Here is a 14684-nt window from a genome sequence, read left to right as displayed (position 1 = left end):
TGTGTACATATTACATGTACATCTATATATATATATATACATCTACACATATGTATACATATACATGTATGCATATAGATATATATCTATACATATACGTGTACATATACATCTATATGTATACATATACATCTCTCTCTCTCTCTCTCTCTCTCTTTCACTCTTTATCTTTCACTCTTTATCTCTTTCTCTCTCTCTGAAAGTATCTATCATTACAGTATCGAAATGTGATTGTTTCAGTTAGTGGAATAACGTGTACATATACATCTATATGTATACATATACATCTATATGTATACATATACATCTCTCTTTCTCTCTTTCTGAAAGTATCTGTAATTGCAGTATCGAAATGTGATTGTTTCAGTTAGTGAAATAGTTTCATTTTTAAAGTGAAAGTATTTGACATGAGTGTTTTTAAAGTGAAAGTATTTGACATGAGTGTTTTTGTTTCACTTTTGACACGTAATACTTAAATAGTGGAGGAGATATTATGTTGCCATGGGCTCGAACTCTGCAAGAAGTTAAAAAATTTTTTTGACTAAAACACAACTGGAACCCTAAGTAAGGCATCTGTAAAATTTGAATGAAATTGGTTGCGTAGTTCTCGAGTTTTAGGGATTCACACACACACACACACACACACACACACAGACACACATTCTCATTTATATATATATATAGATAATATAAATATCTAATATTCAGTAGACATGTCCTTTGCATTTTTCAATGCAAGGCCCCTATTAGGCATGCTACTGATCAGATGACAAATAGTCTTTTGAGGAAATTCTTGCCAAGTTTCATGCAATAATTTGAAAAGATTTGGCTTTGAGGATGCTTTGTTGTTCTTTTTAAAAGGTGTCCCATCCATTATGTCCCAGAGGTGTTCAATAGGGTTCATACCTGGTGACTAGCTTGGCCATGGAAGCTTTTTAAAGCCATTCTCATCCAACCAACCATGGGTCTTTTTAGCTGTGTGACAAGGAGCCCCATCTTCTATAAAGAAAGAGTCTTCTTTAAACATTTCACCACTGGATAAGATTGGAAGGAGTCCTTTCTGCAATATGGACCATATTTATTTGAGTTTATGTTTCCCTCACAGTTCACCAGCTCTGATCGACCATTGCTTCCCAGACCATCACAGAATAGCTGCTGTGTTTCATTGTTGGCTGCAATCATTTCACATCAAATTCTTGATCACAGAGTTTCCAGACCTACACTTGACCACTGTCAGAAAATATGGCAAATCTGGACTCATCAGTGTCCCAAAATGCTAGTGGTCTCTCCACCATCTCACTGGCCCAATCTTTTCTTTGCTTGGTTTTGACTGGTCGAAGAAGTGGCTTCCTTCTTGCTGCTTTACCATATTAACCAAGTTTGTGGCGATACCTGATAACTGCTCTGGGACTGACATCAACTTGTTCTGCTATGTCAAAGACCTCGCAACAAGGATTATCCTCTACACTTCTCTTAACAAAGCGAAGGGTCCTGTCAGAGGGCCCTGGTTGGCCTGAATGAGGTAATGTTGATTCCTTCCTCTCCCTAGTGAATTGCACAAGCACTCTATTAACTGTAGAAAGAGAGATCCCAAGGTTTTCTGTGATTTTACTCTTAGTCCACTTTCCGATTGACCCACAATATGTCCTCTTTGAAATTTGGACAATTCTAAGGCTTCTTCTGTATGTGGCATGATTAGTCACAAATAGAACCTGAAACATAAAAATACCAATTAATAAAAATATAAACCTTCCCAAGTTAAAACAAATTTATGGCTATTTACTGTTAGCAGCTTAGTACATTTGTCTTCCACTTGTATTTGTAAGTAAGCATCAGAACAATTTTCTAATATCAATAAGGTTTCCTCTGGGCTATGTAATGGGTAGTTATACTGTTTTAAACATTTGTTTAGTCCCCTCGAGAAATCTGCACATACACAAATTTTATTGTTCTTCATTTTTACATAGACTGTTGGAGATGCCCAATCTGAATAGTAGATCTTTTCAATCACTCCCATTTTTTCCAGTCTGTCTAATTCCTTATTCACTTGTTCCAGTGCTACAAACAGTACATTATATTTGGGTTTGAAAACTGGTAATGAATTTTCTTTTACCTAAAATTTTGCTTTAAATTTATTGCAAGAAATGGAATTCCAATGGAAGTCTTCTATGATATGTTTGATGTACCAACACCTAAACAAATTGTGGAAACTACATGTTCAAGTATGAGAAAAAGAAAACGAAAAGAAGTACTTGAAATAGATCCTAAGTGCAAAAGATATTGAGCTCAAGGCGGAGTTAAATTCTAATAAAAGGGGAAATGTTATGAAAGAATCCTGAACACCCCCACGTGACTGAAGGTGGACTAACCAATTACAATAAATAAGAACTGAACGAACTGTCAAGGGGATAGTTGACGGTGTTAGTTTGACATGTGTTGGTTTAATAGTCAGTAGTTGAACAGTGAATACCGAATATCATACCTACGTTTGAGTAGTACGAAGTGCATTCTGTGCTAACATATATTTCTATGATAGGTTATTTTTAGATAACCATAACCAACTATTTATTTGTGTAATGTCATTTTACGCCAGACATGTATACCCACGTCATAACATCACACCTCCTGTGACCTCTTCAGTGACTCTTTGTCCCATGTGTCTCCGAGACATGTGGGATAAAGAGTCACTGAAGAGGTCACAGGATGTGTGATGAAAGAGCTTTCACAAAGAAACTAAAGATAATAATAATAAAACTAAAGTGAAGATCAAATAAATAGTGTGTGTGCTGAATTGGCAAAAGATGACCATCCTCATGTATAACAATAAATGTTTCAAGACAGCTTCAAATCAAGAATCTTGCAAAATAAATACATAAACATAAAGGTTGAACATTAAAATATTTTCACAATGCAGTTTGTTGATAACAGTTAATTGCAATGAAGTTTAATTATAATTCTTCCAGTGTACAGAAGAGTAATGTCAAGAAGAAAGAAGAGAAGATGCAAGAGACATCCATCATCAAGTAAGTCTTCCAGCAGTTGTGCTGCTGTTTTTAGCAATTAAGCATGTTCCATATTTTGCCTACCATGGGAGTCACCAGTGAACCATGCTATATTCTTAATATGCCATGGAAGTTGCCAGTAACTTGCTACCCTATATTCTTAACATACCATGATAGTCACCAGTGACTCACCATTCTGTTTTTAACATATCATGGGAGTTGTCAGTGACTCACCATGCCATATTCTCAATATTCCATGGGAGTCACTAGTGACTTGCCATACTATATCTTTTATATTCCATGGGAGCCACCAGAAGCTCATCGCATTATAATCTTAATATACCTAAGGGGGCACCAGCGACTCCTGACGGTGATGTTTTTTTAGCCCTTTTGTTACCCTGTTGAAATATACCAACTTTATTTCAATTAATTTTAAAGATAATGAAAAATTTACTCAAATAGCTATCGTTATTAAACCAGTGTTTGGGACATAAATTAATTTGAAATTTTGGTGGAAGGTTTTAACTTACCTTAAAACTAGGGATTTGTACCATAGAACCGGGGGTGGCTTCAGACGGATAGGTATCAAAAGGGTTAAGGAGTTTCACATTTCCATGAGTCAAACTACATTATTTGAATTTTAGGAAATATACAGAACATGTTTCATTGTAGATGTTTGTATTATGCCTAAAAATGTTCTGGTTTCTTCTGTTTTTCTTGCTTTCTTCTAAGCTTTTGTTTGCCAAATCATTTAATTTCTAACCCTAAAAAGATTCAGGTGAGACTGTGCGGTAAGAAGTTTGCTTTGCGACCACATGAGTATATGTGTGTAGCACCTTGGGCAAATGTCTTCTGCTATAGCCTTGGGCTGACCAAAGCTTTGTGAGTGGATTTGGTAGGCGGAAACTAAAAGAAATCCATTGTGTGTGTGTGTGTCCCACCATCACCACCACTTGACAACTGGTGTTGGTGTGTTTACATCCCCATAACTTAGAGATTTGGCAAAAGAGACCAATAGAATAAGTACTAGGCTTAAAAATTAATCCTGGGGTCAATTTGTTCAGCTAAAAACCCTTCATGGGTTCAGCTAAAAGCCCCGGCATGGCTACAGTCAAATAACTGAAATAAGTAAAAGATAGAAGTTATACTCCAGAAGATTTTCTGTAAATATCAACTGGGATTAGTTCTCCAGAAATATTTATTCTTGGTTTACTAGTGAAAAGAACTATTTACAAGCCTATTCCACTCTGATGGATGATTTGCTGAAACAATGCATTGAGCTGCAGGTTTATGATTGGAAATCTCTTTGAAATTGTTATTTGGAATTTCTTCTTTTTATTTCTCTTCCTTATGGTTTTTATTTTATGTAACCCCCAAACTGTATTGTCTTCTACCACATTCAATCCTTTTGTCATCTCTTCATTATTGTTATTATTGTGACTGCTGCTGCTAAGGCAGTGAGCTGGCTGACTCTCCCTAATTTGTTGGGCTGTGACCCTCTCCGTGACCTTCATTACCTGGTCCAGCAACTTTATACCTCTGTAATTGTTTGTGTCTAGGGCGTCACCTTTACCTTTGTAGCAGTTGACTATGGTGCTGCTACACCAGTCATTGGGTGTGACTCCTTCGTGTATCACCTGATTAACTATACGGGTGACTAGGCTGTAGCCGACACTGCCAGATATTTTGAGCATCTCTGCAGTGATTCCTGATGGGCTGAGGGCTTTCCCTGTCTTCAGACTCTTGATCGCTGGTACATACGCATTAGTTGCATTTGGAAAGGAGGACTGGTGCATTGGTTCCTATTGCTATATTTCCATCATAATGTCTAGACCTATATATATATATATATATATATTTATATATTTATATTTATATCAGAAACCTATGGGATACGTACATGTCAGTCATGTTTGTAATAGAGGGATTTATAGAATAGTTTGTGAGAATTGTTACAATGATATCCAGACTTCTATAAACCTGTGATGAGTTACTCCATTATTTTTCTGCTCATGGAGTAGTTGAGTGCTCGTTATTACTATTATTACTTCCCTTTGTTTTATTGTATATCGTGTATACTTCCATTTTTTTTCTCTCATTTTATTATATGTAAACCCCCCCCATGCTTTATGTCTGTCTTTGTATTGTCCTCCTCCTCCTTCGCCCTGGTGTCAAATAAAAGAAATCATTGTTATTATTATTACCTTTCAACTTGACTGGTAGAATTTATGTGGGTTGTGGGGTTACTCCCTGCAACCCATAGGTGTCCACATGATATCACTTAGCCATCAAAACCCTTCTGATGATCTTCCTGGCAAACCAGGACGTTCCATTTCAATCCCCTTTAGCCATTTGTCTATTTTATCACTCTCAGCTGAGAGATCCTTGTCTTGTGACCTTGTGAGTGTTGGTTCCACATAAAAAGCACTCATCTTGTGTAAAAAAAAGCACCTGTGATGGTGTCGCGTAAAAAGCACCCAGTACACTCTGTGAAGTGGTTGGGTGTTAGGAAGGGTATCCAGCTCTAGAAACCAAACCAAAACAGACTGGAGCCTGGTGTGGATCCTGGCCATTTCAGCTCCTGTCAAACTGTTCAACCCATGCCAGCTTGGAAAACGGGCTTTAAATGATGATGCTGATGATAGTCCCAAATGCACCAATTATCACAGGTACAATTTTTACAGACTTCATCTTCCAAATCCTTGCAATCTGAAATTTTAAGGGGTAGTTTTTCAGCTTTTTGTCTGCTTTCTTCACAATCATTGTATCACATGAACAAGGCTATGGATTGATTTTTAGTCTTAGAGAAAATGCATTGTAGTATTTCTTTCAGCACTTCAAGTTCTGAATTCATATACTGTGGAAGTTAACTTCACCTCTCTTCCTTTTGGAGTTGATAAAATAAAATACTGGTTATGTATTGGTCCCATACCTTAAATTAGAAATTATTTTTAGGGTTTTAAATTAGCAGAATTACTCATTAACTCATGTCTGAGTAGCAGATCTGTAGTGAGTGATTATGCCTCTTCATCCTGATGGGTGTGAAGGGTACCACAACCTGAGGTGGCTGTTCAGGCCAAGGGTGATAAATAACAGAAACTCACCACAAGGCAAGTGCACAGCAGGAGAGATTTTTAAAGGAAGAACTCCCATCTGACAAGTGTTTTGGCCCTTATTCTTGACACTCTATGGGAGCTGGGCCCACCCAGGTCATGACTCGTAGGTGTCCTCCTACTACTTTCCAAAATCTTGTCTGCAGCTAGATTTGCACCTGGGTTGTTCTTTTGTTCCCAGGTCTGTGTTTCAGTCCACCAGGCCACTCTGGCTGACGAAAGATCCAGTTCTCTTCTTCCTTCTATTCCTGTAAATAACCAATGGAATTCATCACCAGGTCCATTGATCATTCCTTTTCACCCATATCCACATTCAGCTCTTTTCAGCAACATCAGACAAGTTTTTAATTGTGACAGTTCTTCTATGGCCTTTAATACTCAACTACCCAAGTAGCCAACAGGTTGATGCAGCCACTAATTCTTGTGATCCAACTTCAACTGGCTTCACAGGACAATGGTAACCTTCACTCCTTAGCTGCTTTGCCAGCTCACCATATTTGCTTATCTCAAAAATGTGCTGCTCTTTTATGCAGTTCTCATATGACAATTCAGTGAGAATCACCTTGGGTAGTTCTTGTGCTTCTCACTGATGTCTGCAGCAATTTCCCAAGAATCCTTGCATCCAACTAGATTTTCTCTGGTTCAAATTCATATCCTGTTATCTTCTTTGTGCCAACCCACTCCTTTCTTTCTTTGGTTACGAAGGCCACTTTTGATTTGGTTGTATCCCACTACATTTGGTCCCACATTGAAGTGGTCAATTCTTCCAGTATTCTTCTGCTTCCATGTGTATCTGCCATCTGTGAGAGCAGCCTTGCAGGAACTCAGGACATGATCCATTGACTGGGATTTGTCTTTGCACAGGGGACATATTGACATGTCTTCCATGCCCCACGTTACAAAGTTGGTGTTTGAAGGAAGCTGGTCATAAGTTGCTTTTATTATGAAACTCAGTCTGAGTGGTGCCATGTGCCACATGTCATTCCATGTGAGAGATTTCTGCATTGCTGCATTCCAGGTTGTCCATTGCCCTTACTGAGATTGTTGGATGGCTTTCACATATCTGTTTCTTTCCTCTTCAGTCCTAACCTCCCTTTGGACTTTGCCTGCACATTGGTATTGCCCAGTCCTTACCTTCCTGTCTGTGTAACCTTCATCATTTCTTGGGTCTTCAGATTCTTCTCAGCATCACCAATTGCACCTATGGCTTCCCTCTTCCGACCTGTCTTGGCTGCACTGATCTAACCATGCCATCTTTGGAGTTTTTTAGCTTTAGTTGCGTCTTGTTTTCTCCGCCTTGTACTCTTGGACTAAAGATTTGAAAGGCAGTCTCAGTTTTGCCCTCTCGCATTTGAGAGCAACATCAGTCAGACTCCATGGGTACACCAAGCCACTTTCTGGTGTACCTGTTTTTGCTTCCATTGCTTTCACTGCTGAAGTTGCAATTTTGTACATTAGGAGGGGCCATAGCAACATTAGTATCAGCATATGCTGAAGACACTGGACCTTGCATTTGCTGGGCAGAGGATGCTTGTTGATCTTGAGTAGACACTCCACTACAGTCTTGGCTGTTTTCTTCGTTTGATAGACATCTTTCAAAGTCTTGTCATTACCACTTTCTAAGACTTTTCACTGGCTACTCTGATACAGTGGGAATCTTTTGGCTGCTTTCCTTTATTTTCCCTCTTCTTAAGGAAAGGCTCCTAGATTTTTTGTGTTTGAAAGCCATTCTGCACCAGACTATCAACTCATCCAGTTGGTTGAGCAGATTCTGGGTTTCTGGCACCTTTGATGCAAGAATAATAGTGTTGTCCATGCAGGCTTTCAAGGGTGGCATCTTACATCCATTGCCAAGGTCTGCTGCACTTGCTTTGCTTTCTACTACCCTGAGAGGTATCTGCATCACCATCACAAAGAGTATTGGTGACACTGCACAGCCCATCGCAATTCCAACCTCCAATCTAACTCAGACAGTTGTGTATCTGTTGATGCTGAACTGCATCTGAAACCCCGAGAAGTAGGAATAAAGCATTTTGTATATTTCTACTGGTACATGATGTATCTGGAGTGTCATCTGATGAGGAACAGAGCTACATGCATTTGCTACATCTAACCAGACTACATCAAGGTCAGTCTTATTCTCTCTTGTCTTCTGAATAGCTTCCTAGATCATGCTCCCATGTTCAAGGCATCCAGCCTGGCACACCACCCTTCTGAACAGATGTGTCTACTTAGCTATTATGAAGTAGATAATCGATCAGTTTGAGAGCCATTATTGAGAAAAATATCTTCCCTTCGACATTGAGTGAAATTGGTTGGAACTGGTTGATTCCTTTTGAGTCTTATTCTTTTGATAAGTACACTCCATCTACCTTCATCCATTGACCCGGGACCATCTTATTCTTCCAAACCAGTGCAAGCCTTTCATGCAACTATTTCAGACCATTGAGGCATTTCTTATACAAGAGATATGGTTTGCCATTTGGTCCTGGAGTTGACTTGTTCTTTTCTTTATTGACAACTTTCCTGACTTCAGCATGTGTTGGAGACTTATTGTTGAATTCCACCCCAGGGCGATTTGGCCACACCAAGTTTGTATTATGGTCAAGTGGTTGTAGTTGTTTAGGGCTGGAATACATCTTCCTGAGGTGAACTTCTCAATATTTAGTACACCTGACTGTAATTGATCAAAGAGGCTTTTAGCATATTTGAATGGCTCACCTGGTCTTGTTCTATTTTTTCTGTTTAAGTCTTTTTTTCCTCAGGTATTCTGCTCTGCTGAGGGATCTGTGCTTTTCTCTGAGGTCTTTCCGAATCTTCAACAGATCTTCCTTCTCAGGACGAGGTCTGCAGTTGTTTTTTCAGGCACTTCTTTCTCTATCTTATGGATTCCATCTCCTATTCTTTCTGGTTAGTTGTTTGCTCTCTGCAAATACTGTCCCTTATTTCACCACAAGCCTGGCTGCTTGTCATACTTCAAGGCTCTCCTGTCCCTTCAAGGCTCTCCTGTCCCTTCAAGGCTCTCCTGTCCCTTCAAGGCTCTCCTGTCCCTTCAAGGCTCTCCTGTCCCTTCACTGCTCATTGGAGAGAATTTGATTCTTGGATGCCTTACTTGTGCCTCTTGGGATTGCACTCCCACTGTAGACTCATCTGCTTGGGTATCGTCCTCAGCACTGTTTTCTGACCTGGTTTTGGTCTCCGAATGTCTTATCTGCATTCGCAGTCTGCTACTTCTGAGTTACTGTTTTGGTGGCACATTTCATTTTTGTTGGATGGATCTTCATTCCCTCTTCAGAGTCGAATTTCCGACCACAGATACATCGGAAGTCTGGTGTCTGTTGTTCTGATCTCATAGTCCTTGGTACATTCTGCGTTGTTTTCTGTGTCAGTCCTGTGGATCCAGCATTCTCAGCCCCCTTTCAGTAAGGATCCTGGCCACATTTTCTATTGCTATAGAAGAGCCAGGGGAATTTATCGCAGGGGACGAGGAAGTGCGAGTCATTCTTTGTGTCTGATCCCTGCCTCTTGCCAACTGTTATTTTCTCTTTGGTCCGTTCCCTTGATGATGACATGTCATCACTTTGGGCAATCCTTGGTAATTGTCTCCCAGGTATTTGGGTCAATAGAGCAGCAGAGAAAGGTAACAGTGATCTGGTTTCAGAAATAGAATTTAGGGAGGCGGAGTGGGGTGGGGTGGGGTTTTTTGCATTGTTTAGTGCTTTAATCACTAGACCAAAGAAAAAAGCATTTTGTAGCAGTTGTTCTGGCTCTTTAAGTTCAAATCCTGTCACGGTCAACTTTACTTTTCGTCCATCTGGAGTCATCATCATTATCATTTAATGTCCATTTTCCATTGCTGGCATGGGTTGGATGGTTTGACAGGAATTGGTAAGCCAGAGAGCTACCCCAACTATCTGTTTTGACATGATTTCTATGGTTTGATGTCCTTGCCAATGCCAACCACTTTGCAGACTGTGCTGGGTGCTTTCGTGTGGCACCAGCACCAGGGCTTTTTACATGGTGCCAGCATGAGTGCTTTTTATGTGGCACCAGTATGGATGCTCTTTTATGTAGTACCAGCATAGGTGCTTTTTACATGGTGCTGACATGATGTGCTCTTTATGTGGCACTGCCACAGGGTCCATTTTATGTGACACCAGCACGAATGCTTTTTTTACATGACAGTGGTACAGGTGTTCGTTTACATGGTGCTGACACAGATTCCTTACTACATGGCACTGGCAAAGGAGCTGTCAATGAAATAAAACACCAGCCTAGTTCTGGTTCAATGTAATCAATAAACCCTTCCCCTTAAAATTGCTGTTCTTCTGCCTAAATTAGAAACAGTTGTTATTGATGTTTTTGTTTTGCCTTTCAGAAAAGCTGATATCTGGTTTGATGATGTAGACGAGGCACTGATTGAACCTGCAGCCCTTTGTGAAGAACCTGTTGAATCTGAGATGAAGCTGATACAAGCCACTGCTTCCAGCAAGTCAGTATATATATAACCCCTTTTTCTTTTTCCTACTCTTTCATCCTCACTCCCCTCAACACTACTCCCTATGTCACTCCCTTCTCCACCATCTTTGCACAACAATAAATCTCCTCCCCTCATAATACTTTACCCTCTCTCATCATCTCACCTAATCTCTCTCCCCATTTCTCATTTCAGTGAGAGGGCTTATTTTGGCTGTTTAGTTGCCAGGTGAGCTCCCTAGTCCTGGTGCCATGGAAAAAGAACCCAGTACAATCTGTAAAATGTACTTGACTGGTACTTTTATTTTATTGGCTCTGAAAGGATGAATGGTAAAGCCAACCTCAGTGGAATTTCAAATTAGAATGTAAAGAGACAGAACAAATGCTGCTAATCATTTTGTCTGGCATTCTAATGATTGTAACAGATTGCCACTTTAGATTATAATCTTAGATTATAATAATGATGGTTTCAAATTTTGACACAAGGCCAGCAGTTTTTGTACAGATGGGTGTCAGTCGATTACATGCTAACGGTTTTGCCAACCTTGATAATCGTCATCATCATTTAATGTTCAGTGTCAATACTGGTATGGTTGGACGGTTTGACCAGGGCTGGCAAGTTGGAAGGCTGCACCAGACTCTAGTCTGATTTGGCATGGTTTCTATGGCTGGATGTCCTTCCTAATGCCAACAACTCCAAGAGTGTAATGGGTGCCATTTGCATGACACCAGTATCTGCCATGACTACAATTTTACTTGGCTTGAGGGGGTCATCTCAAATCCTTTCTACTATAGGCACAAGGCTTGAAATTTTGGTGGAGGGGTAAGTCAACTACATCGACCCCAGTACTCAGCTGGTACTTATTTTTTCAACCCTGAAAGGATGAAAGGCAAAGTCAACCTTGGTGGGATTTGAACTCAGAATGTAAAGACAGATGAAATGCTGTTAAGTATTTTGTCTAGCATGCTAACAGCTCTGCCATCTCACCACCTACAACAGTAACAATAATAATGATAATAATGGTTTCAGATTGCACAAGGCCAATAAGTTTGGGGTAGTGGTATGTTGAGTATATAAATCTCATTGCTTAACTGGTACTTATTTTATCAACCCTGAAAGTCGGCCTTGGTAGAATTTGAACTCATAATGCAGAGACAGACAGAATGCCACCATACATTTTGTCCAGCAAGCTAATGTCTGCCAGCTCATCACCTTAATAATGATAGTAATAATAATAATAATTACAATAATTCTTTCTGTTATAGGCACATATGCCTGAAATTTTTATGGGAGGGAGTTAAGTTGATTATATCAACCCCAGTGCTCAACTGGTACTTATTGTATTGACTTCAAAAGGATGAAAGGTGAAGTCAACTTCAGCAGAATTTGAACTCAGAACATAAAGAGCTAGAAGAAACATCACTAAACATTTTGTCAAGTGTGCTAACAATTCTGCCAGCCTGCTGTTTTAATGGTCATTTGGCCCCGTAAATGAATCTCAGATCCTGTCAAACCATCCAACCCATGCCAGCATGGAAAAGCAGATGTAAAATGATAATATATACATTTATACTCTGACGCCTCATCATCAATTTCTGTCCCTCTCTTCTCTAAGACATGAGTAGTCATATTGCTCCTTTTCAACAAGAAACCTATTCTAGCCCTTTCCTCTCATACTTTACTCCTCTCCTTATTCTCATAGCATAAAATTTCCCCTCCCCACTTGAGGTTTGTAGTCTTGCTTAGGAACCTCACTAGAACTGAGGGCTTGAAAATAGTACCCAATACACACAGTAAAGTGGTTGGCATTAGGAAGGGCATCCAACCATGGAAACCATGCCAAAGCTGACACTGGTGCATGAGGTAATCCTTGGGCCCATTGTGTCCTTGTCAAACCATCCAACTCATGCTAGCATGGAACATGATGTTAAATGATAATGATGATACTCACATGTATGAAGAAGAGGATAGAAGAAGTTCAGAGAGCTATTAGCTTAGCTGGCAACAAAAGACTCTCTTTCAAAGTGAAAGGCAGATTGTATGATGCTTGTGTATGAATGGCTATACGCCATGGTATTGAGACATGGGCTCTGAATGCAGAAGACATGCGTAGGCTAGAGAGGAATGAAGCTAGCATGCTCTGTTGGATGTGCAACATCAGTGTGAATGTATGACAAAGTGTAAATGTATTGAGAGAAAGTTTGACATAAGAGGAACCAGATGCAGCATGCAGCTGTATAAAGAAGTGCTGATCACTTAAAGTGGATGGCACCTGTGGATGAGGAAACGCAGGAAGACATGGGACGAAATAGTGAGGACTGATCTCAAGATGTTGGGCCTCATGGAGGAGATGACAATGGACTGAGATGTCTGGCAATATGTGGTCCTTGAGAAAACTTGCCCACCTCAGCAATACTGAGTTCTGGCAGTGCTGTGTATTCCACCCACATGTAACATTAAGTTTTCATGCACCCTATCTCAATAAATCAAACTATATCTCCTCTTTCTCATGCACTATGCCTATCTCACCCTCTTGCAGCCCAATCCTGTACTTCCTCTCTTGCCTGCTCTATTATTGTTATCATGTTGTTGCCACTGTAGGCTTCACCAGTTGTCATTGCATTCATGCGAACTCCCTATTCATGCACCCTTAACATTTATATTCTCCTCCCTGTCCACTGAGAGCACATTGACACTTTCTCTCTCATTCTTGCCCGCTCTCTCTCTCTCTCTCTTGTTCCCTCTGACTGAGTTAACCATGTATCTCCTCTACAGCAAGACACCTGTTTCTGTCCCTCTGTCACACTCTAATCTCTCATTACCTGACACAAAGCCACTTCTTCCCATACCCACCCCCACACACATACACACTAAAGGATTTTTTCTTGCAAGTTACTTGCTGACCTCACTGGTGCCACACAAAACCACCCAGTCCACTCTATAAAGTGGTTCATGTTGGGAAGGGCATCCAGCTGTAAAAACCATGCCAAAACAAATGGTGGGTCTTGATGCAGTCCTCTGGCTTCCCAGATCTTGTTAAGCTGTCCAACCCATGCCAGCATGGAAAACGAATGTTAAATGATGATGATGATGATAAGTATATTACTCAGACATAGTTAGTTATGTATGTGTCTGTACAATTAATCTATGTATAAAGTGACAGTCAACTTGATACCTGTATGAAGAAAGTATTTAATAAGTTGGTTATAGTTCAATTTTTTAATTTTGTTTCTTCAAGTATCAAGGGTGATCATCGGACAAGAATACTAATATATATATATAAGAATACAAAAAAATAGGACGAGAATGTGACAGGTGACAACAAAACCTCCAGAGTTGGATGATACAAAAAGGGACATGAAAAAACAAGGATGGGTCATTTGGAGTTTTCTTTCGTCAGTCGAGTTCCAGATTATCTTTGCACTTTCGGCTGGTTATACCTGAGACTGCTCCAATCTGGCCAGCCCCAAGGAAAAACTAAGCTAAGAGCACTAGATTCCATGGAAGAAAGCAGCGAATGTATATGAAAGCAAGGACGGAAAAAAACAGAGAGATGGTACACAAATACATATGCAAACAACAGGACATTAACGACAGGTGTCTTTCGACTAAGGCTGAATTAAATTAAGCTGGCGTGTGTGGAAGTGAAGCCTTGTGGCAGGAACATAAGAAATGAAAGTCATGGGAAGAAATATAGATGTTGCACGGATGGTAGAGATTATAAGTTTTATCTTCTCTCACAATTCCACACACGCCAGCTTAATGTAATTCGCCGTTAGTCGGAAGACACCTGTTGTTAATGTCCTGTTGTTTACATTTGGATTTGTGTACCATCTCTCTGTAGTCGAACCAAGAAAGAAAGGTCAGGCTTGGCTGAACACCGGTCACATGGAAGGAGAGGAGAGAAGTAGAGGCAGAGGGATAAAAGAATTAGGGAGGGACGAGAAAAAAAGAAAAGGGAAAGAGGCGGGAAGGTGAGAATGAAGGGAAGGCCAGGAAATATGAGAGACGGGGAGCAAAAGAAGAGTGGAAAGAATGGAGTAAATGTGAAGGGGCTGAAAGAAAGAAAGAATGAAAGAATTATACAAAATT

The 14684-nt window shown here is 40.0% G+C and overlaps 1 protein-coding gene across 1 annotated transcript in view; it reads left to right on the top strand.

Moving 5' to 3' along the window:
- The window catches only part of LOC106872527 (RNA exonuclease 4), a 43111-nt gene that overhangs the window by 16545 nt on the left and 11882 nt on the right, over positions 1 to 14684 (top strand). The window contains exons 3-4 of the mRNA XM_014919551.2: positions 2964 to 3023; positions 10494 to 10607. Of these exons, the coding sequence (XP_014775037.1) occupies positions 2964 to 3023; positions 10494 to 10607 (174 nt within the window). The remainder of the gene's footprint in view (positions 1 to 2963; positions 3024 to 10493; positions 10608 to 14684) is intronic.

This window comes from Octopus bimaculoides, chromosome 29, assembly GCF_001194135.2.
Source record: "Octopus bimaculoides isolate UCB-OBI-ISO-001 chromosome 29, ASM119413v2, whole genome shotgun sequence".
NCBI lineage: Eukaryota > Metazoa > Mollusca > Cephalopoda > Octopoda > Octopodidae > Octopus > Octopus bimaculoides.
Note: the sequence above shows the minus strand (reverse complement) of the source record. Positions and strands in the feature narration are given on the sequence as shown.